Source organism: Salminus brasiliensis, chromosome 11 (genome assembly GCF_030463535.1).
Source record: "Salminus brasiliensis chromosome 11, fSalBra1.hap2, whole genome shotgun sequence".
Lineage (NCBI taxonomy): Eukaryota > Metazoa > Chordata > Actinopteri > Characiformes > Bryconidae > Salminus > Salminus brasiliensis.
Window position 1 is genome coordinate 7511686 of NC_132888.1, and position 22050 is coordinate 7533735.

General features: G+C 47.6%; 2 protein-coding genes across 3 annotated transcripts in view; both read right to left on the minus strand.

Annotated features, from left to right (window-relative positions):
* The window catches only part of pds5b (PDS5 cohesin associated factor B), a 43680-nt gene extending 35866 nt beyond the window's left edge, over positions 1-7814 (minus strand). For both annotated transcript variants that reach the window (XM_072691527.1, XM_072691526.1), the window contains exon 1: positions 7746-7814. The gene's annotated coding sequence lies outside the window, so the exon portion shown is untranslated. The remainder of the gene's footprint in view (positions 1-7745) is intronic.
* Positions 7815-12594: 4780 nt separating this feature from the next.
* On the minus strand, positions 12595-21137 carry n4bp2l2 (NEDD4 binding protein 2-like 2). The gene is made up of 7 exons (XM_072691014.1): positions 21042-21137; positions 20270-20390; positions 18248-19290; positions 17127-17251; positions 16065-16153; positions 15494-15570; positions 12595-12945 (listed from the first exon to the last, which is right to left on the minus strand). Exons 3-7 carry the CDS (start codon positions 19288-19290, stop codon positions 12783-12785), a joined length of 1497 nt encoding a protein of 498 aa, XP_072547115.1. The 5' UTR covers positions 20270-20390; positions 21042-21137; the 3' UTR covers positions 12595-12782.
* Between the last annotated feature and the right edge of the window lie 913 nt (positions 21138-22050).

The window sequence follows — 22050 nt, forward strand, 5'->3', positions numbered from 1 at the left end:
AAACGTGAGAAATTTTCTGATGTAATGATTTCATATTACTGCCTCGTTGTATCAGTGATGTATTTTGGCACGTTCTGTGTGGAGTGTAAAACCGCCCTTCTCCCTCTCTCCTGGTTTTTCTTTCCTTCACTCGTTCCGCAGTAAAAATCAATCAACAGCAAAGTTTGCCGGTCTAAGGCTGACTTGCTTGCTCCCACTTTCTTCCCCAATTACCCAACTCATACATACTACGTACCCCCCCCCCCCCCCCCCAAATCATTCACACACGCCCCCCTCCGACGCACCAGCCCGCAGCCACCACTGACAGCCAGCACCGCAGTGAAGCGATGTGGGGGAGAGCGCCATCTACCCACCCTGGAGAGAGCAAGTCCAATTGTGCTCTCTAAGGGCCTCGGCTGTAGATGGCTAGCAGCATGACTGGGACTCTAACCAGCGACCCTCTGATCTAGTGACAGCGCCTTAGTCTGCTGGACCACTCGAGATCCCCCCCAAAGAATTCTCCTTTTTACACTCAGCTCGTGTCGCACGCCTCACACTAACATAACTACGCTCCCCACTCACACACCGGAGAGCTGGGGCCGTGCTCAAAGTGTTGGAGAATTATTACTGTCCAAAGAAAACCCTTACGTCACTCCATGTCACTGCAGTTCAACACCTGTCGTTTTTTAAATGAAAAATTACAGGAAATTACAGCAGTTTTGAGTGAAGGAAATATTGTAAACATTACAAAACAACATAAAAAGAAATGTGCTTTATTTTAACTCGATTGCAGACCCTGAGTCTCTTACTCTACCCAGCTTTCACCAATAACACAGGGCTGCCCGCAGATGTGCCAGACTTTCAATCGACGTTACTAAAGATTCAGATCGGATATGCATATATCCAAAAAAAGGTCAAACATCGTCCCAATATATCGGCCGACCTCTACTGCAGGTATCACCAGTATTTAAAGAACATCAGTCATCAGTCCTGTTTCTCTGAATCACAAAAGCATGGTACCAAGTAGGGGAAAGTATCTGGACAGCAGTCAGACGTGAAGAACCTTTAAAAAGGCTCAAAGATTCGTGACTTGATGTTCTTCACACTCATTATTTTACTAAAGTGGTTCTTCTACAGCATCATTCAAAGAACCTTTTGCAGCATCTTTATTTTTAAGAGCATATGCCTTGAGTTTAGTGCCAGATGCCCTTTGATCATTTGTTAAGGTCTATAAACTAATATTAAGCCATACTGACTGTCTAATGGAGTCGACTGAGGGCTTACCTCCCCTGAACTGACCCCCAGTCAGTCATTCTATCAGTGTCCTCACTGTTCCCTAGTTTGGCACAATTCTAACGATGAAATCTTTGAGATGTAAACAACATAAATCAGTCTAGTTTAATGAGGAATTATATCCATATTCATTTTGACAGGAACCCGAGGTTAGGATGTCTACAATGCAAATTATAGCCATTTTATTTGCCATCCAAAATGACCAGAGAACCTACGGGAGCTAATGTAATATTAATGAAGATAAATGAATGTTTCTGAAGGCCATCTCAACACAAAACGTAGTTCAACACGTCTCCTCTACGCCTCCTTTTCTGCCTCTCTGTGTTCTCTTTTTACCTTCCGAGTAAATGGCCACCCAGCCCGACCTGCGGGAAGACTGCCCGCTGAGGTCCCCTCTACCTCCATCAGACCAGCTGCCACCTACCAGTCCGACCATCAGGCCCCCCACCCACCACCACCCATAACAGACCAGCGGCACACCCTCCTACCACTGCTACCTGTTTAATGACCATGTTAAAACCTAAATGGACTCTTAACTATCTGCCACTATTAATATCACCACTATTAACTATCTGCTGTATCTGGTTTGGTCATTTTTATCAATAATCTATAAATAGTTCTGATCAGAGGAGGACAGGTCGGGTCCCCCTTGTGAGTCTTGGTTCCTCCCAAGGTTTCTTCCTCCAGCTCTGAGGGAGGTTCTCCTTGCCACTGTCGCTGTTGGCTGCTCACTGGGGGTCTTTGACCCTTCATGTCTTCTTACGTTATTTTTTTTTGTCTCTGTCTTTTACTAATTACTAATTATGTAAAGCTGTTTTGTGACGACAACAGTTATAAAAAGCTATACAAATAAATCTGACTTGACTTGACATACGGAAGCGCCCCCAGTTGCTGATTAGCTGGAATATAATAATTTTCGTTGTTTCCCCACATACAGAGCCAGGGTTGAGTACAGACACCGGAGAGCTAGCGAACTGACCGGAAACATGCACTGAATTTTACAAGACGTGTATTGTTCTGAGATCTTATATGGCATCTTTAATAATTGCAACAGATTAATCTAACCAGCTTCTAGAAGAATTAAGGTCATGCGAAGGCAAATTTATTTTTAATAGAGTGACCAAGCTAAAGTGGCATGAACTGCAGGAAGGAACCTTGAGAGTAGAGCTGGGCAATATGATGATATTTTATCGTATCATGATGAATGTTTTTGTGATAAGCTTTTCTAAGTATATGGAGGAGACTGTTAGCGAGCGCTTAATAAACACTGATCAGCTGCAGGTTTCATTACTAGCAGTGTAATCAGAGGTTGTATAAAACAATAAATCTCTATTCAGTACAGGAGAGGATCTGAATAGTAGTTTATAAGAAACTGTAGCTACTGATGTATTTAGTCTGTGATTACATGTATTTTGATAAATATCGTGCATCACAAAAAACATCTTTAAATATCGTGATATAGTATTTTTACCATATCGCCCAGCCCTAATTTAAAACGCTGTATTCAGTACAGGAGACTCTGAATGGTAGTTTTTAAGAATCTGCTACTACTGATGTATTTAGTCCATGATTACATGTATTGTGATAAATATCATGAAAAATGTCTTTAAATATTGTGATAGTATTTTTTTTTTACCATATTTCCAAGCCAGGAAATGGACAGCTCAACCTCCTCTGGTTAAAACTTCTTATTAGTGACTGATAAAACTGTACAGAATCATTGTAACACCACGCAGGTGTACAGGTGTACCTATATAATCACTGATATGCTTAGAAGTAGTAACAGTAATTAAACATCTGAGGGTTGGTTTACTCTAAACGCCTGCCTTGTTTTATCTAGCAACTTCCACCCAGTATCACCTATTTGGTAGACCCATAATATTTGGCTTTGATTCCCTGTGAATCACTGCAGCTGAACTAATCGACATGCATCACATTTCAGCAGTCCTGACTACAGCTCAAAACACGAGAGTAAGGGCTGCACTGATCCCACTTTTCTGTTCCAAAACCAATACCGATACATAAAGTTTGCACATCAGGCGATCCCCGATATCCGATACCACTGAATTAATAATACCTCAGCATGTGGGAGAGACTTAGGGCAGCAGGATAAACCCTTATGAAGCCTAGAATACCACCGATGCAGGAATCGGGTTCAGCGAATGGAACGGTCCTGTGGATTGGCCTAACTACCCGATACCCCATCCAGCTAATTTTGGCATACTTTTAACTGCCAAGTCAAACCATACTGTTACCGTCATGCAAAAACCTTGTGTTTCCAAAACTCCAGACTTTCAATGGAAGTCATTTTGGAGAATTTCTATTGGCCCATTCGTCAGAGTTTTGACAGAACAGAAAGAACAGCTACCAGATTCACACTTTTAAAGTTAAAACCAGCAAAAATAGAGAAGTTCTGCAGCACAGCATCGATATACACGTTTAACACGCTTTTGTTGGAGTAAATGTTTCTTCTGTGCAGAGAAGGTGGCTTTCTACTAGATTTACCAGAGGATTTGGAATTGACTGCATAAAGAGTGTTAGTGAGGTCAGGAGGCTGGATGCTGACCACCCCACCTCACCTCCAACTCCTCAAATCATCCCAGAAGTACTGGATGAGGCACCAACCATCATTTCAGAGAGCACAGCTCTTCCACTGCTCCACAGCTCAATGCTGGGGGGCTTTACACCCCTCTAGCCCACACCAGGCATTAGGCAGCATGGTGCCAACAGGTTCAGGTTGATCTTCTGAGTCCAAAATCCAATCCAACCATATGACGATATTTTGCACTAATGGGAATCTTATACACTTTCCTGAGCATATTGAGGACATCCTCAATCGGTCTGAACACTGACTGGATCTGAAAACTGGTGAAAACTGAGTTATAATATCTTATAGTAGGATCGGGGATATTGTTAGTGCTTAATAAACACTGATCAGCTGCATATTTCATTGCAAACAGTGTAATCAGACTTGTTGAATTGGACTAAGTTCAGCAGATGTTGAATAAAAAAATAATTTAAAAAAAGCCAAAACAATAATAAAATAAAATCACTGTATTCCGTACAGGACAGTATCTGAGTAGTAGTTTAGTGATGTATTTAGGCTGAGGGTACGTGTATTGTGATAAATACTGTGTAATAGCCATACCGCCATACCCTAGTCAATCCTGGCAGCTTTGCATATGAACATCCAATAGTCCAACACATAGCTACTCTTGATACAAAAACTCTTAACCCAGAAATGTTCAGAAAGGTGCTCAAGCAAGCGTAGATAAACAGACCAAAGCAAATTTGACATTTTAAATATAGACAGTAAACCACGCAGCCAACGCGCCAGCCTGAACCCCAAACCCAGCAGCCAACGCGCCAGCCTGAACCCCAAACCCAGCAGCAAACGCGCCAGCCTGAACCCCAAACCACGCAGCCAGCGCTCCAGCCTGAACCCAGCAGCCAACGCTCCAGCCTGAACCCCAAACCACGCAGCCAGCGCTCCAGCCTGAACCCAGCAGCCAACGCTCCAGCCTGAACCCCAAACCCCACAGTCAAAACCCCCAAAGCCCTGCAGCCAGCGCACCCAGTCCCGACCCTCACAGCCCTGCAGCCAGCGCACCCAGTCCCGACCCCAAAGCCCTGCAGCCAGCGCACCCAAATACACCCTCACAGCCCTGCAGCCAGAGCACCCAGTCCCAACCCTCACAGCCCTGCAGCCAGCGCACCCAGTCCCGACCCTCACAGCCCTGCAGCCAGAGCACCCAGTCCCGACCCTCACAGCCCTGCAGCCAGCGCACCCAGTCCCGACCCTCACAGCCCTGCAGCCAGAGCACCCAGTCCCGACCCTCACAGCCCTGCAGCCAGCGCACCCAGTCCCGACCCCAAAGCCCTGCAGCCAGAGCACCCAGTCCCGACCCCCAAAGCCCTGCAGCCAGCGCACCCAGTCCCAACCCTCACAGCCCTGGAGCCAGAGCACCCAAATACACCCCCAAAGCCCTGCAGCCAGCGCACCCAGTCCCAACCCTCACAGCCCTGGAGCCAGAGCACCCAGACACGACCCTCACAGCCCTGCAACCAGCGCACCCAGTCCCGACCCCAAAGCCCTGCAGCCAGCGCACCCAGTCCCGACCCCAAAGCCCTGCAGCCAGCGCACCCAAATACACCCCCAAAGCCCTGCAGCCAGCGCACCCAGTCCCGACCCTCACAGCCCTGCAGCCAGAGCACCCAGTCCCGACCCTCACAGCCCTGCAGCCAGAGCACCCAGACACGACCCCCAAAGCCCTGCAGCCAGCGCACCCAGACACGACCCCCAAAGCCCTGCAGCCAGAGCACCCAGTCCCGACCCCAAAGCCCTGCAGCCAGCGCACCCAGTCCCAACCCTCACAGCCCTGCAGCCAGCGCACCCAGACACGACCCTCACAGCCCTGCAGCCAGCGCACCCAGTCCCGACCCTCACAGCCCTGCAGCCAGCGCACCCAGTCCCGACCCCAAAGCCCTGCAGCCAGCGCACCCAGTCCCGACCCCAAAGCCCTGCAGCCAGCGCACCCAAATACACCCCCAAAGCCCTGCAGCCAGCGCACCCAGTCCCGACCCTCACAGCCCTGCAGCCAGAGCACCCAGTCCCGACCCTCACAGCCCTGCAGCCAGAGCACCCAGACACGACCCCCAAAGCCCTGCAGCCAGCGCACCCAGACACGACCCCCAAAGCCCTGCAGCCAGAGCACCCAGTCCCGACCCCAAAGCCCTGCAGCCAGCGCACCCAGTCCCAACCCTCACAGCCCTGCAGCCAGCGCACCCAGACACGACCCTCACAGCCCTGCAGCCAGCGCACCCAGTCCCGACCCTCACAGCCCTGCAGCCAGCGCACCCAAATACACCCCCAAAGCCCTGCAGCCAGCGCACCCAGTCCCGACCCCCAAAGCCCTGCAGCCAGCGCACCCAGTCCCGACCCCCAAAGCCCTGCAGCCAGCGCACCCAGTCCCAACCCCAAAGCCCTGCAGCCAGAGCACCCAGACACGACCCCCAAAGCCCTGCAGCCAGCGCACCCAGTCCCGACCCCAAAGCCCTGCAGCCAGCGCACCCAGTCCCGACCCCAAAGCCCTGCAGCCAGCGCACCCAGTCCCGACCCTCACAGCCCTGCAGCCAGCGCACCCAGTCCCGACCCTCACAGCCCTGCAGCCAGCGCACCCAGACACGACCCCCACAGCCCTGCAGCCAGCGCACCCAGACACGACCCCCACAGCCCTGCAGCCAGCGCACCCAGTCCCGACCCCCAAAGCCCTGCAGCCAGAGCACCCAGTCCCAACCCCAAAGCCCTGCAGCCAGAGCACCCAGTCCCGACCCCCAAAGCCCTGCAGCCAGCGCACCCAAATACACCCCCAAAGCCCTGCAGCCAGCGCACCCAGTCCCAACCCCAAAGCCCTGCAGCCAGCGCACCCAGTCCCAACCCCAAAGCCCTGCAGCCAGCGCACCCAGACACGACCCCCACAGCCCTGCAGCCAGCGCACCCAGTCCCGACCCCCACAGCCCTGCAGCCAGCGCACCCAGTCCCGACCCCAAAGCCCTGCAGCCAGCGCACCCAGTCCCGACCCTCACAGCCCTGCAGCCAGCGCCGACCCCCAAAGCCCTGCAGCCAGCGCACCCAGTCCCAACCCCAAAGCCCTGCAGCCAGCGCACCCAGTCCCGACCCCCAAAGCCCTGCAGCCAGCGCACCCAGTCCCGACCCCCACACCCCCACAGCCCTCAGGGGGAGTACGCTAGCTAGCTCTCTAAATATGGGGGCTAAATGACAGCTAGCTCGCTGGCTAACCTCCCCCCCCATCCAGCTACTGAGCGTTTAGCTAGCTATGCTAGCATCGAGCTAACACCCTTCAGCCAGCTCTGGAGCGAGACAGCCGCCCACGAGGGAGTCAAACAGCCCGCAGATATGATGAGAGAGAGGGGGGTGAACATACAGCCGTTTAGGTCCGATCTTCAGATCTTCTTTCGGAGGTTTCTGTTGGGTGTTAGCTAAGCTAAGCTAAGCTAAGCTAAGCTAGCTGTGAAGCTACGGCGCTAATGCTAGCTAGCTAGCTTCGTTAGCTAAGTGCTACCAGGCTCCGCTCAACCCAAACAAACCAACCGCCGCCAGAAGGACCGGCCGACAGCGCCCGACTGAATGAAGATCAGACCGCAATCAGACCCGGCGCGGAAACACGGAGGCCTCTCGGATCAGCCTGCCTAGCGGGGCTGTGTTTGCAGCCCAGCCCGAGCAGCGGAGCAGCGGAGCAGCGGAGCAGCGCGTCCCCCCGCACGCCGCTCAGACAGGCAGGGCAGACCCACAGGCGGAGGGAGAGTGGACAGCATCCCTGTTGGCCAGCTCCGCGCTCAAATATCCCAGCAAAGCGACCCGCGAAGGGGTCTCCTGCATGCCGGACACCCTCCTCGATTAACCCCGATACCTCCGTATCGACGCGCGCCGCTGGATTTTAGTGGAAATCTACCTTATTTGAGGAGCTGCAGCCAATCGCTTCTCCCACCAACTCCGATCCTCCTTTCGGCTTCAAAATGGCGCCAATTTGTCCGCTGGATGCACCAATCCAGCGGCCCCTTCACTTTCCTCACCGCGGTGCAACAGCGCCACCTGCAGAGCGCGGGGAGCACAGCCGCGCACACCCTCCAGCAGACTGACAGCAGACTAGACCCTCCAGCAGACTAAACCCTCCAGCAGACTGACAGCAGACTAGACCCTCCAGCAGACTAAACCCTCCAGCAGACTGACTGCAGACTAAACCCTCCAGCAGACTGACAGCAGACTAGACCCTCCAGCAGACTGACTGCAGACTAGACCCTCCAGCAGACTGACAGCAGACTAAACCCTCCAGCAGACTAAACCCTCCAGCAGACTGACAGCAGACTAAACCCTCCAGCAGACTAAACCCTCCAGCGGGCTGACTGCAGACTAGACCCTCCAGCAGACTGACAGCAGACTAGACCCTCCAGCAGACTGACAGCAGACTACACCCTCCAGCAGACTAAACCCTCTAGCAGACTGACAGCAGACTAGACCCTCCAGCAGACTGACAGCAGACTAAACCCTCCAGCAGACTGACAGCAGACTAAACCCTCCAGCAGACTAAACCCTCCAGCAGACTGACAGCAGACTAGACCCTCCAGCAGACTAAACCCTCCAGCGGGCTGACTGCAGACTAGACCCTCCAGCAGACTGACAGCAGACTAGACCCTCCAGCAGACTGACAGCAGACTAGACCCTCCAGCAGACTAAACCCTCTAGCAGACTGACAGCAGACTAGACCCTCCAGCAGACTGACAGCAGACTAAACCCTCCAGCAGACTAAACCCTCCAGCAGACTGACAGCAGACTAGACCCTCCAGCAGACTGACAGCAGACTAAACCCTCCAGCAGACTAAACCCTCCAGCAGACTGACAGCAGACTAGACCCTCCAGCAGACTGACAGCAGACTAGACCCTCCAGCAGACTAAACCCTCTAGCAGACTGACAGTAGACTAAACCCTCCAGCAGACTGACAGCAGACTAGACCCTCCAGCAGACTGACAGTAGACTAAACCCTCCAGCAGACTAAACCCTCCAGCAGACTGACAGCAGACTAGACCCTCCAGCAGACTAAACCCTCCAGCGGGCTGACTGCAGACTAGACCCTCCAGCAGACTGACAGCAGACTAGACCCTCCAGCAGACTGACAGCAGACTAGACCCTCCAGCAGACTAAACCCTCCAGCGGGCTGACTGCAGACTAGACCCTCCAACAGACTGACAGCAGACTAGACCCTCCAGCAGACTAAACCCTCCAGCGGGCTGACTGCAGACTAGACCCTCCAGCAGACTGACAGCAGACTAGACCCTCCAGCAGACTGACAGCAGACTAAACCCTCCAGCAGACTGACAGCAGACTAGACCCTCCAGCAGACTAAACCCTCCAGCAGACTGACAGAAGACTAAACCCTCCAGCAGACTGACAGCAGACTAAACCCTCCAGCAGACTGACAGTAGACTAAACCCTCCAGCAGACTAAACCCTCCAGCAGACTAGACCCTCCAGCAGACTAGACCCTCCAGCAGACTAACAGCAGACTAAACCCTCCAGCAGACTAGACCCTCCAGAAGACTGACAGCACACTAGACCCTCCAGCAGACTGACAGAAGACTAAACCCTCTAGCAGACTGACAGTAGACTAAACCCTCCAGCAGACTGACAGTAGACTAAATCCTCCAGCAGACTAAACCCTCCAGCAGACTAGACCCTCCAACAGACTAGACCCTCCAACAGACTGACAGCAGACTAGACCCTCCAGCAGACTAAACCCTCCAGCGGGCTGACTGCAGACTAAACCTCCTAGCAGACTGACAGTAGACTAAACCCTCCAGCAGACTGACAGCAGACTAAACCCTCCAGCAGACTGACAGCAGACTAAACCCTCCAGCAGACTAAACCCTCCAGCAGACTAGACCCTCCAGCAGACTAGACCTTCCAGCAGACTAAACCCTCCAGCAGACTGACAGCAGACTAAACCCTCCAGCAGACTAAACCCTCCAGCAGACTAAACCTTCCAGCAGACTAAACCCTCCAGCAGACTGACAGCAGACTAAACCCTCCAGCAGACTAGACCCTCCAGCAGACTGACAGCAGACTAAACCCTCCAGCAGACTAAACCCTCCAGTAGACTGAAAGCAGACTAAACCCTCCAGCAGACTGACAGCAGACTAAACCCTCCAGCAGACTAAACCCTCCAGCAGACTGAACCCTCTAGCAGACTGAGAGACTAAACCCTCCAGCAAACTGAACCCTCCAGCGGACTGACTGCAGACTAAACACCCTAGCAGACTGACAGCAGACTAAACCCTCCAGAAGACTGACAGCAGACTGAACCCTCCAGTAGACTAAACCCTCCAGCAGACCAAACCCTCCAGTAGACTAAACCCTCCAGCAGACTAAACCCTCCAGCAGACTGACAGCAGACTAAACCCTCCAGCAGACTGACAGCAGACTAAACCCTCCAGCAGACTAAACCCTCCAACAGACTGACAGCAGACTGAACCCTCCAGCAGACTAGACCCTCCAGCAGACTGACAGCAGACTAAACCCTCCAGCAGACTAGACCTTCCAGCAGACTAAACCCTCCAGAAGACTGACAGCAGACTGAACCCTCCAGTAGACTAAACCCTCCAGCAGACTGACAGCAGACTAAACCCTCCAGCAGACTAGACCCTCCAGCAGACTGACAGCAGACTAAACCCTCTAGCAGACTGACAGCAGACTAAACCCTCCAGTAGACTAAACCCTCCAGCAGACTAAACCCTCCAACAGACTGACTGCAGACTAAACACTCTAGCAGACTGACAGCAGACTGAACCCTCTAGCAGACTGAGAGACTAAACCCTCCAGCAGACTGAACCCTCCAGCAGACTGACTGCAGACTAAACACCCTAGCAGACTGACAGCAGACTAAACCCTCCAGAAGACTGACAGCAGACTAAACCCTCCAGCAGACTGACAGCAGACTAGACTCTCCAGCAGACTGACAGCAGACTAAACCCTCCAGTAGACTAAACCCTCCAGCAGACTAAACCCTCCAGCAGACTAAACCCTCCAACAGACTGACAGCAGACCAAACCCTCCAGTAGACTAAACCCTCCAGCAGACTAAACCCTCCAGCAGACTGACAGCAGACTAAACCCTCCAGCAGACTGACAGCAGACTAAACCCTCCAGCAGACTAAACCCTCCAACAGACTGACAGCAGACTGAACCCTCCAGCAGACTAGACCTTCCAGCAGACTAAACCCTCCAGAAGACTGACAGCAGACTGAACCCTCCAGTAGACTAAACCCTCCAGCAGACTGACAGCAGACTAAACCCTCCAGCAGACTAGACCCTCCAGCAGACTGACAGCAGACTAAACCCTCTAGCAGACTGACAGCAGACTAAACCCTCCAGTAGACTAAACCCTCCAGCAGACTAAACCCTCCAGCAGACTGACAGCAGACCAAACCCTCCAGCAGACTGACAGCAGACTAAACCCTCTAGCAGACTGACAGCAGACTAGACCCTCCAGCAGACTGAACCCTCCAGCAGACTGACAGTAGACTAAACCCTCCAGCAGACTGACAGCACACTAGACCCTCCAGCAGACTGACAGCAGACTAGACCCTCCAGCAGACTGACAGCAGACTAGACCCTCCAGCAGACTAAACCCTCCAGCAGACTGACAGCAGACTAAACCCTCCAGCAGACTGAACCCTCCAGCGGACTGACTGCAGACTAAACCTCCTAGCAGACTGACAGAAGACTAAACCCTCCAGCAGACTAAACCCTCCAGAAGACTGACAGCAGACTGAACCCTCCAGCAGACTAAACCCTCCAGCAGACTGACAGCAGACTAAACCCTCCAGCAGACTGGACCCTCCAGCAGACTGACAGCAGACTAGACCCTCCAGCAGACTGACAGCAGACTGAACCCTCCAGCAGACTAAACCCTCCAGCAGACTGACAGCAGACTAGACCCTCCAGCAGACTGACAGCAGACTAAACCCTCTAGCAGACTGACAGCAGACTAAACCCTCCAGTAGACTAAACCCTCCAGCAGACTAAACCCTCCAACAGACTGACAGCAGACCAAACCCTCCAGCAGACTGACAGCAGACTAGACCCTCCAGCAGACTGACAGCAGACTAAACCCTCTAGCAGACTGACAGCAGACTAGACCCTCCAGCAGACTGACAGCAGACTAAACCCTCCAGTAGACTGAACCCTCCAGCAGACTAAACCCTCCAGCAGACTGACAGCAGACTAAACCCTCCACTAAACTTCACTCTTAGGCATGTTTAATTGCAGGTATTCAATCTACAAAGTGCTTCTATTAAAACACAATTACTGATAATATACTTTTTAAATTGTTGGCTGTTTAGACATTTTCATAGTTCTGGACTGTATCAGTAAAAACCCGGTAACTCCACCAGTAACCCCTATCTGAATAATGAGCGCAGCTGCTGAGTGGATGGATCATGCAGGTATAGTGAATACAGGCCGACCCATCGACAGAGACACTCGCTCAGAACAGAGAGACAGAACAGAGTGTACCAGACATCCAGCACCTGTAAACGGCTTTAACCTGATGGAGGGATTTGGCTGAAATTTCACATGATTGTGCATCATTTTCCTTCCCACACCGGAGTGCTGAAACTTCCACGATTCCCAACACCAGTGTAAAGGGGTTCAGTGTATGAATACCAGCTCTTTTACTAATATTTAGGTCATTAATTACTTAATAACAGTTTTCTTAATTAGTCAGTGAAAAGACAGTGGACAGGAGGGCACAATTACAAAGCTTTATGTACACAGAGTCCGAAAATAGAGATCTGTATTGAGCACAATTCAACATTTCATATGAATTTCTTTTAAAAAATTAAACACAATATATACAGATGTTTAAAAACACAAATATTTGACGTTAGTAAAAAATGAAAAAATATCTAAATACATAAAAAAAATTGTTGAAAGAGTTAAATGTTGTCAAATCTTCTCTGTCCGTGTGGTCTGGAAAGACGCTCTTTGCTTTTACGGGGCGGCTCACAAGAATTCATCACGACGTCCACGCTGATGGGCAGTTCAAAACGATCCAGCATCTTCGCTATAGTCTCCCTAGGGACCCCATGCGTATTCCTCCTGGCGAAGAGAATGAAAGGGTTGACTGATCTTTGAACAGGACACATATAAGCCCTACACTCTTAACAATGTAAGTGCTTCAAAGGGTTCCTTGAGTGATGCCATAATAGAAGAACCCTCTTTGGTTCCATAAAGAAGACATCTAGAGGTCCTGGAGATCTACCACCCTGCAGAGTTTAGCTCCACCCTGAATTTAACACACCTGATCCAGATAATGAAGGCCTTCAGGAGCAACTGAACATTAGAGACCCTCCAGTAGACTAAACCCTCCAGCAGACTGACAGCAGACTAAACCCTCCAGCAGACTGACAGCAGACTAAACCCTCCAGCAGACTGACAGCAGACTAAACCCTCCAGTAGACTAAACCCTCCAGCAGACTGACAGCAGACTAAACCCTCCAGCAGACTGACAGCAGACTAAACCCTCCAGCAGACTAAACCCTCCAACAGACTGACAGACTAGACCCTCCAGCAGACTAAACCCTCTAGCAGACTGACAGCAGACTAAACCCTCCAGCAGACTGACAGCAGACTAAACCCTCCAGTAGACTAAACCCTCTAGCAGACTGACAGCAGACTAAACCCTCCAGCAGACTGACAGCAGACTAAACCCTCCAGCAGACTAAACCCTCCAACAGACTGACAGACTAGACCCTCCAGCAGACTAAACCCTCCAGCAGACTGACAGACTAAACCCTACAGCAGACTAAACCCTCCAGCAGACTGACAGCAGACTAGACCCTCCAGCAGACTAAACCCTCCAGCAGACTAAACCCTCCAGCAGACTGACAGCAGACTAAACCTTCCAGCAGACTAAACCCTCCAGACTAAACCCTCCAGTAGACTGACATCTCAACATTAGAGTCAGCTGTGGCCCATTCAGACCACTGGACAATATTTCCCTGAAAGAAAAAGTGCTAAAGTACTAAAATTAGGCTTTGAAGGAAAGTGGATTGAGGACTCCCCCTACTAATGACTGCATTCAACGAGTTCAACGAGTTCACACACACAGCTTGTCTAGTCCCTGTGAAGGCGCACTGCCAATACAACAGGCCTCTCTGGAGCAGACAGACATCAACCTACTGACACCATGCCTAATACCAGGTGTGGGCTAGAGGGGTATAAAGCCCCCCAGCATTGAGCTGTAGAGCAGTGGAAGAACTGTGTTCTCTGGAATGATGGTTGGTGCTCCATCCAATACTTTTGGGATGAGCTGGGGAGTTGGGGATGAGCTGATCCAGATAATGAAGGCCTTCAGGAGCAACTGAACATTAGAGTCAGCTGTGTTGGATCTGAACTCTTCAGGGTGGTGATCAGGATGTGATGGCACAAGATAGTAGTGTTATAGAAGACCTGCCCACGTTACTGTGCTGTAACTTCTACTGTCTGATGCTTTAGTTTAGTGGGGCTGTGTCCCAAACCACACACTACCACACTACTACACAGGGCTTCCAAACTACTCATTTACACTTAGGGCATTTAGCAGACGCTCTTCTCCAGAGCGACTTACAAAAGTGCTTCACTGAGACCACACTACTCTACACTACACATAGTACTCTTAGAAGACAGGGGTCTTCAGTCTGCATATGAAGACAGCCAGCGACTCTGTTCGGACACCTAGGGGAAGTTCGTTTCACCACTTCGGTGCCAGGACAGAAAAGTCACCATTAGAACTGCATTTATTAGTGTAGACGCCTAACGTTCAATTTTACAGCTTTAATGTGGCTTAATACTGATATCAAGACAAGGTGATTTAATAGGACAGCTTTTTCCTCCCACTAGTTACTGCATGGGTCACATAGGACCTGCAGGCACACCCGCCTAGTGCAGATCTCTACTTGCAGCCTGTCACACCTTTTTTTTTTTTTTTTTTAGCCTAATTTTGGGTTTACTGCATGTGTGTCAGATTGAACACAAAGCAAATCAGGACTAAAATGTAACAATGCTTCATTTTCCTGCTTGGTCCGGACCGCAGGAATCGAGCTACAGTATAAACAAATCTAAAGGTTCCTTACCCTTTCAGTTCTTCTTGTCATGGTAGACTTTGCGCTTGACAGCTTGAACTAATTCAGTGCTTTTAAAGAGGAGTCGGAGTTTAAACTAAAGCAAAGCAACTATTTAGTTGCCTGAGAGTATACACAGAGCAGCCAATTCATTAAAACCACCCCTTGTGTCTACGCTCATTGTCCATTACGTCAGCTCCACCTCCCATACAGGAGCACTGTGTAGTTCTATAATTCCAGCCCGTAGTCCATCTGTTTCTCTGCATACTCTGTTGCATTGATATTGAGCATTGTTCTTTAATGCTCAGGACTCCACAGGACTAACCACCACAGAGCAGGTAGTATTTGGGTGGTGGGTCATTCTCGTAGTGAAGGTAGATTTTATGTGCTCAAACTCTAAGAGTCCTCTGAGAGGACATGTAAAGGACACCTACTGGGCACATGCATATTACATGCCCAGAAGACCTCCATTAACCCAGTTAGAAAACATTCAGAGACTTCCCTGGGTTACCCCGGACATCTCACACACACACACACACACTTACTTTTCTAATTCAGCAGGATCACATTTCCATCTGGTGTCAGGCTCAACAAACTCCACTCGGTATCCAAACTCTAAAGCCTGCGATTAAATAAAATAATCAGCACATGAAAATGATCATTAACAGCACCATACAGAAATGCACCATGTCCAAATGTTTGTGGACACCCCTTCTAATGAATGCATTCAGCTACTTTAGGTTGCACTCATTGCTGACACAGATGTGCAAATGTGCGGACACACGGCTAGCCTAGTCCCTGTAGAGACGCACTGCCAATAGCATAGGACACTCTGGGCTAGAGGGGTATAAACCCCCCAGCATTGAGCTGTGGAGCACAGGAACTCTGGAAAGATGGATGGTGCTCCAGTCAATGCTTTTTGGGATGAGACTGGGGAGTTTGGGATGAGGTGGGACGGTGATCATCCAACATCCTGACCTCACTAATGCTTTTGTTGCATTCAAATCCTAACAGCAATACTTTAAAATCTACTAGAGACAGTTACTCCAACAAAAGCAAGATGGTCATATTCCAGAAAAGCCATGAAACAGCCAGGCTTACATTCATGTAACTTACCAGGGCAACATAGGGCTTCATTTCCCAGGCCTGAACGTTTGTGTTGTCAATAATAACAGGTGAACGCCTGTCCAACATAGCTTCCCGAGCTGGAAAAAGAGGAAATTCAGCAATTAAACCATTAAGGAATATTCAGTAGCTAAAAAACATGAGGTTTTACTCAGAACGTACATGATCTGTTATAAAAATTAAACCCGCATACAGACTGCAAGATGCACCTGGATTATGGCTTATGAAAACATGCTCCACCCCATACATCAAAGGGCAGAGGGGGCTCAATGGTTAGAGTACTGGGTTACTGATCACAGAATTGTAGGTTCAACGAATTTCACTGTACTGTACACACATTTAACTATAATAGCAATTAAGGTACTTAACACCCCTTGGACAAAAGTATTGGGACACCTGGTCATTCAATGTTTCTTCTGATATCAAAAAAAAAAAAAAAAAAAAAAAAGTTAATCTGCTTTTGCTGGTGTGACTGTCTCTACTGTCCAGGGAGGAAGGCTTTTTACTAAATTGTGGAGGAGTACTTCTGTGAGGAGGGGGTTAGTGAGGTCAGGATGATCACCACCCCTTTATTATGCCTAAACTCTCCAGTTTTTCCACAGTTCCAAAGCTATACCCCTCCAGCTCACACCTGGCATTAGGCCTGGTACCAATAGTGTCATGTTTATGTGCTCCAGAGGAGTCCTACTCTACTGGCAGTATGAGACAATCGGTGTGTGCGCATTCAGCATTTGCACATCTGCGTCAGCAACGGGTGCAACTTAAAAGAGGTGAATGCATTCATTAGAAGGGCCGTCCACAAACATTTATGGTGCATCTAGTGGGCTGTGCTTTGCCAAAGCAAAACTGGTGAATATAACGAATGCAGCAAAAGCACCTGATGAGCAAACCTATGGTTTTAATAATCAACTAATAAAAATAATAAAGTGAGAAACTGATAAAACGATTGTCTGCCGTCTCAAACTGTCCTCAGGCTGTTCAAGGGCTTCTGATATTCACAATTAAAGGGTTGTATATGAGTTCTTTTGAGTAACTACATAATAATGCACTCACTTCTCTTTTGATTCCAGTCATGTGCATCCCCTAGCAGAGTAGGGTTAAAGAAGTAGCCATCCTTCTGGAAGAAGTAGTCATCTGTGCTCAGTATTAGCCCATTCGGACCACTGGACAATATTTCCCTAAAAGAAAAAGTACAAGCACTAAAATTAGGCTTTGAAGGAAAGTGGATTTTGTACACCCCATTGCTAACACAGACAGCTTGTCTAGTCCCTGTAAAGGCGCACTGCCAATACAACAGGATTCTCTGGAGTAGACAGACATCAACCTACTGACACCATTCCTAATGCCAGGCGTGGGCTAGAGGGGTATAAAGCCCCCAGCATTGTGGAGCAGTGGAAGAACTGTGTTTTCTGTAATGATGGTTGGTGCTCCATCCAATACTTTTGGGATGAGCTGGGGCGCAACAGATAGCACCACTACCTACCAGTAAGCTACCACACCATGTGGGAGACCAGGGTTCGATAGGGCAAGACTCCTATCACTACATTGGCCCACCTTTGTAATATGAGTAAACTTGTAAGTCGCTCTGGAGAAGAGCATCAGCTAAATGCCATAAATGTAAATGTAAAAGCAGGATAAATTCTTTTAAGTACCCTTCATTTTAGAAGAAACAATGACTGAGCAGGTGTCCCAATACTTTTGTACATATAACACAAAATACTAGTAATGCAATTACAGTGCAATTACAGTGCAATTACAATATATATATATATATTGCCGTCATGCAAAAGCTGTATCTCTAAAATGGTAATTTTACAGGAGAAGGAAAAAATCTTCTTAACTATCAATGTTAAAATCAATGGAAAAAGATTGTCTTCCAATTTTGGTGCATTTCTATTGGTCCATTCATCAGAAAATTACGACACAATGTAAAGAACAACTGCCAGATTCACATTATGCCAAAAAGTGAAAATAGCACCGATACTGTGATTACAAATGCAGTAGTGCAGAGGTCACCAATCTCTAATTTCCATTCCAATCAGGCAAAAGCACACCTCATAACTAATCAAGCATGTAAAGACTGAGACCATCTGATTAACCAAGTGGAATCAGGTGTGCTTCTGCTTGATTGGAAGGAGGCTCCATTCTGTACAATTCTCGTTGTGACAACTTACTTTGCCAGAGTTGATTTCCCACAGCCTGGAAGTCCTCTCATCAAAACCAGAGAAGTGCCACCGTTATGCTGGTACTGGTCCTGTTCATGATAATGCTGCGTATTATAGGGCTGCCAATCAGCTGAGCTTCTTCCGTGGCGTTCAAATGACTCAGAGCAGTTGGAGGCAGAAAGTCTGTTGTCATAACGAAGTGGGAAACGGGTCCCTTCCCATGAGGACCAGCTGGTGTTGTCAGCATGACTGTAGTCGTGTATTGGAGGCGGGAGGCACGGTGGTTGCATGGGAGTTCCAGGCGGAGGTGTAGGAAAGAAATGATGGGGGCCATGAAATGGAAACCTTGGTGGGGGACGCTGCCATTGACTCGGATGGTGGTTTGCATCTGAACTATTCCATGTCATTTCATTATGTGACTGAGGCTTCCATGCCCTAGAACTTCCATAGTCCCTTTCAGGCCGAGTAGCTGGATAAGGCCTATAAGCATTCTTATGCTCATGTTCCCGAGACTCTTTTTTTTGGGGAGATGGATTGGTTGCTGGTTTGTAAGACTGAGAGACACTCTCCGTAATTCCTGCATCTCCATCAACGCTATCTTGGTGGTCAATCTCCTCAAGCTCTTTGTAGAAATCACTCAGCTCCTTCTCTATTGCTGCCTCTGGTCGACATGCCGGACCGATGAAAGCAGTGCTGCTGACAGCTATCTCTTTAATGACCTCTTCTCTGCTTCTCTCTTGGCCACGTTCTTGGGCGCCATCCCCCGAGGTTTCCTCGTCATGTATATTAAAGCTCTGTGCAGGTAAATCATTTGGTCTTTGATTCACCTCCACAACATCTGCTCTGTCCAACACCTTGAGCTTGTTGAGAAGTCCAGGATGAGGTAAAAGCACAGTCTGGTCAGGGAGGTCCTCTGAATTATTCCTATAGATCGATGTAGGTGGTAAATTTATCCACTGTATCTCAGTGGAAGCCTGACTAGGGTGAGGGTGGTCTTCTACATTTCCACTCAGAGGTGGAAGAGAAGATTGGCTTGGGGTAACATGAGGCATCTGGAAAGAATGATACACCATTTATTGAGAGAGATGTAAGCAAAAAATGCATGTACAAGAAAATAATAGATATTAGAATTATTATAATGAGGTATTTCATATGGATTATCAATATACATATCTAATTCTGGAGAGGATTATAAAATATAACTATTAGAAATCTATTTTCTTGTGAGGAAGAACACCCCCACATTAATTACTACTTAAATTGTGCAAAATAAGAATCAGGTGCAGAACATCAGCTGCAGATGATCAGAACATGGTTGGAGAGGATTATTCTGAAGGAGTCTGGAGTCTTATTTAAACCTCAGACGTTTAGTCTGGTCTGCTCTTAATCGAAGTTAAAGTGAGTGGTGAAGAAGATCACCATGACCAGATCCAGAGAGCTCTCTGAGGCCTTCAGAAAGCAGTTGTAGAAGCAGATGAGTCTGAGAAGAGGTTTGAACAGATCTCACAACAGTTCCAAATCAGCCGTTTCATTGTCCACTAAATAATTTTATAAGTGGTGAACATTTAAAATATCTGCCAGCATGGCCAGGTCAGACTGTCCTAGCAAGTTCAGCCCAATAGCAGACCACAAGATGTGTAAAGAAGCCTCCAACAGTCCTCATGGGATCTACAGGTAGTTCTTCTTTCCACAGCTGATATGGAAAAAAATACAGCATCTACTATCAGAGAACGACTGGACCAGTTTGATATTAATGATGGGTGCAAGGAGGACACCTTTGCTGTCAGGGCAAGTCTCAAACTGGTCAGAGAACCCCTAGACTAAGACCTGGGAGTGCTTTGGAGAGATACATCTGGTCCAGCCTTGAGTTTGACAGCAGGGGTTTTCCTCCTTTTGACTTAAAGCACAGCTGTCATATGCAAATGTTGTCTACTAGGTCTAATGACGGGAAACTGCAATAAATAAATCAAATGATCAAATGTGTTTATAGTCTACAAGCTCTCTTCAGCAGACCGGCATGAATATACTTACTGAATACAACTGTTTGCATTTCAAGAGGTCAAGCAGCTATCACCACACTGGACGTCCAGCTTCCCCCTGCAAATATAGAGCTGGATACAGAAGGATTCCTGCTTTCGGATGATCCACAAATCTGTATATAAAACACACACACACAGACAATTGTAATTAAAATGTGCCAGTTAAATAAAAAGCTAATAACCCAGCCAACATGCTCATGTGGGGCTCACATGGGTGGACCGTGACCTAGGAGCGTTCCAGGTGGGCACGGGCTCGGAGTGGGTTTGTAACTAGGACCCTGATGGATCCAATCATTACAGCCCACCCTAATCTCACAAGGGTCCCATCTAGACACCAAATGCAGTGTACAACCCAGATGAGGCCCATGTTTAACCCCTCTAATCCCCATCACTGAGCCTGGTGGGCATTCCTATGTGGGTCCAACACAGAGCCAATGGACAAAACCTTCTGGTTCCCAGTTACACATTTAATAGACCACGTTGTCTGGGAATGTTAGACATCTAATTACTCCACTGAAACTGAAAAGCTGAGGAAGAACAGCAGAACAGCCTGAAACAGCCACAGCAGCGCATGTCAGATAGTTAGGGGCTTTTCTACAGGCGTGGGTTTGAGCTACTGCTAGCTGAGCTGCCGCTGCTGGCTGGATGTTATTAGCCTGCTAGCTAACCGCCTGAATCCTCCCGTATGTTATTCATAGTTTCCCCACATTGTTGTACATTTCTACTTTAGATATCTAGCAGCTAAAATAGAGAACTCAACCCACATATAGCCGAGAGCACAGGGACGCTCCCCACAGAGCTCTAGAGAGCTAGTTTACCAACAGAGACCGAGTCCGGAGAAACGGGCTGAACTGAACTGGAGTCTATTTCCGGTTGTTGAGGAACTGAATGACAAAATAAAAGCCTGTACATAAATACTGTACTATAAATAAACATCATAAATACTGTACTATAAATAAACAACATAAATACTGTACTATAAATAAACAACATAAATACTGTACTATACTATAAATAAATATAATAAATACTGTACTATAAATAAACAACATAAATACTGTACTATACTATAAATAAATATCATAAATACTGTACTATAAATAAATATAATAAATACTGTACTATAAATAAACAACATAAATACTGTACTATACTATAAATAAATATAATAAATACTGTACTATAAATAAACAACATAAATACTGTACTATACTATAAATAAATATAATAAATACTGTACTATAAATAAACAACATAAATACTGTACTATAAATAAACATCATAAATACTGTACTATAAATAAACATCATAAATACTGTACTATAAATAAACAACATAAATACTGTACTATACTATAAATAAATATAATAAATACTGTACTATAAATAAACAACATAAATACTGTACTATACTATAAATAAATATCATAAATACTGTACTATAAATAAATATAATAAATACTGTACTATAAATAAACAACATAAATACTGTACTATACTATAAATAAATATAATAAATACTGTACTATAAATAAACAACATAAATAATGTACTATAAATAAACATCATAAATACTGTACTATAAATAAACAACATAAATAATGTACTATAAATAAACAACATAAATACTGTACTATACTATAAATAAATATAATAAATACTGTACTATAAATAAACAACATAAATACTGTACTATAAATAAACAACATAAATACTGTACTATACTATAAATAAATATCATAAATACTGTACTATAAATAAATATAATAAATAC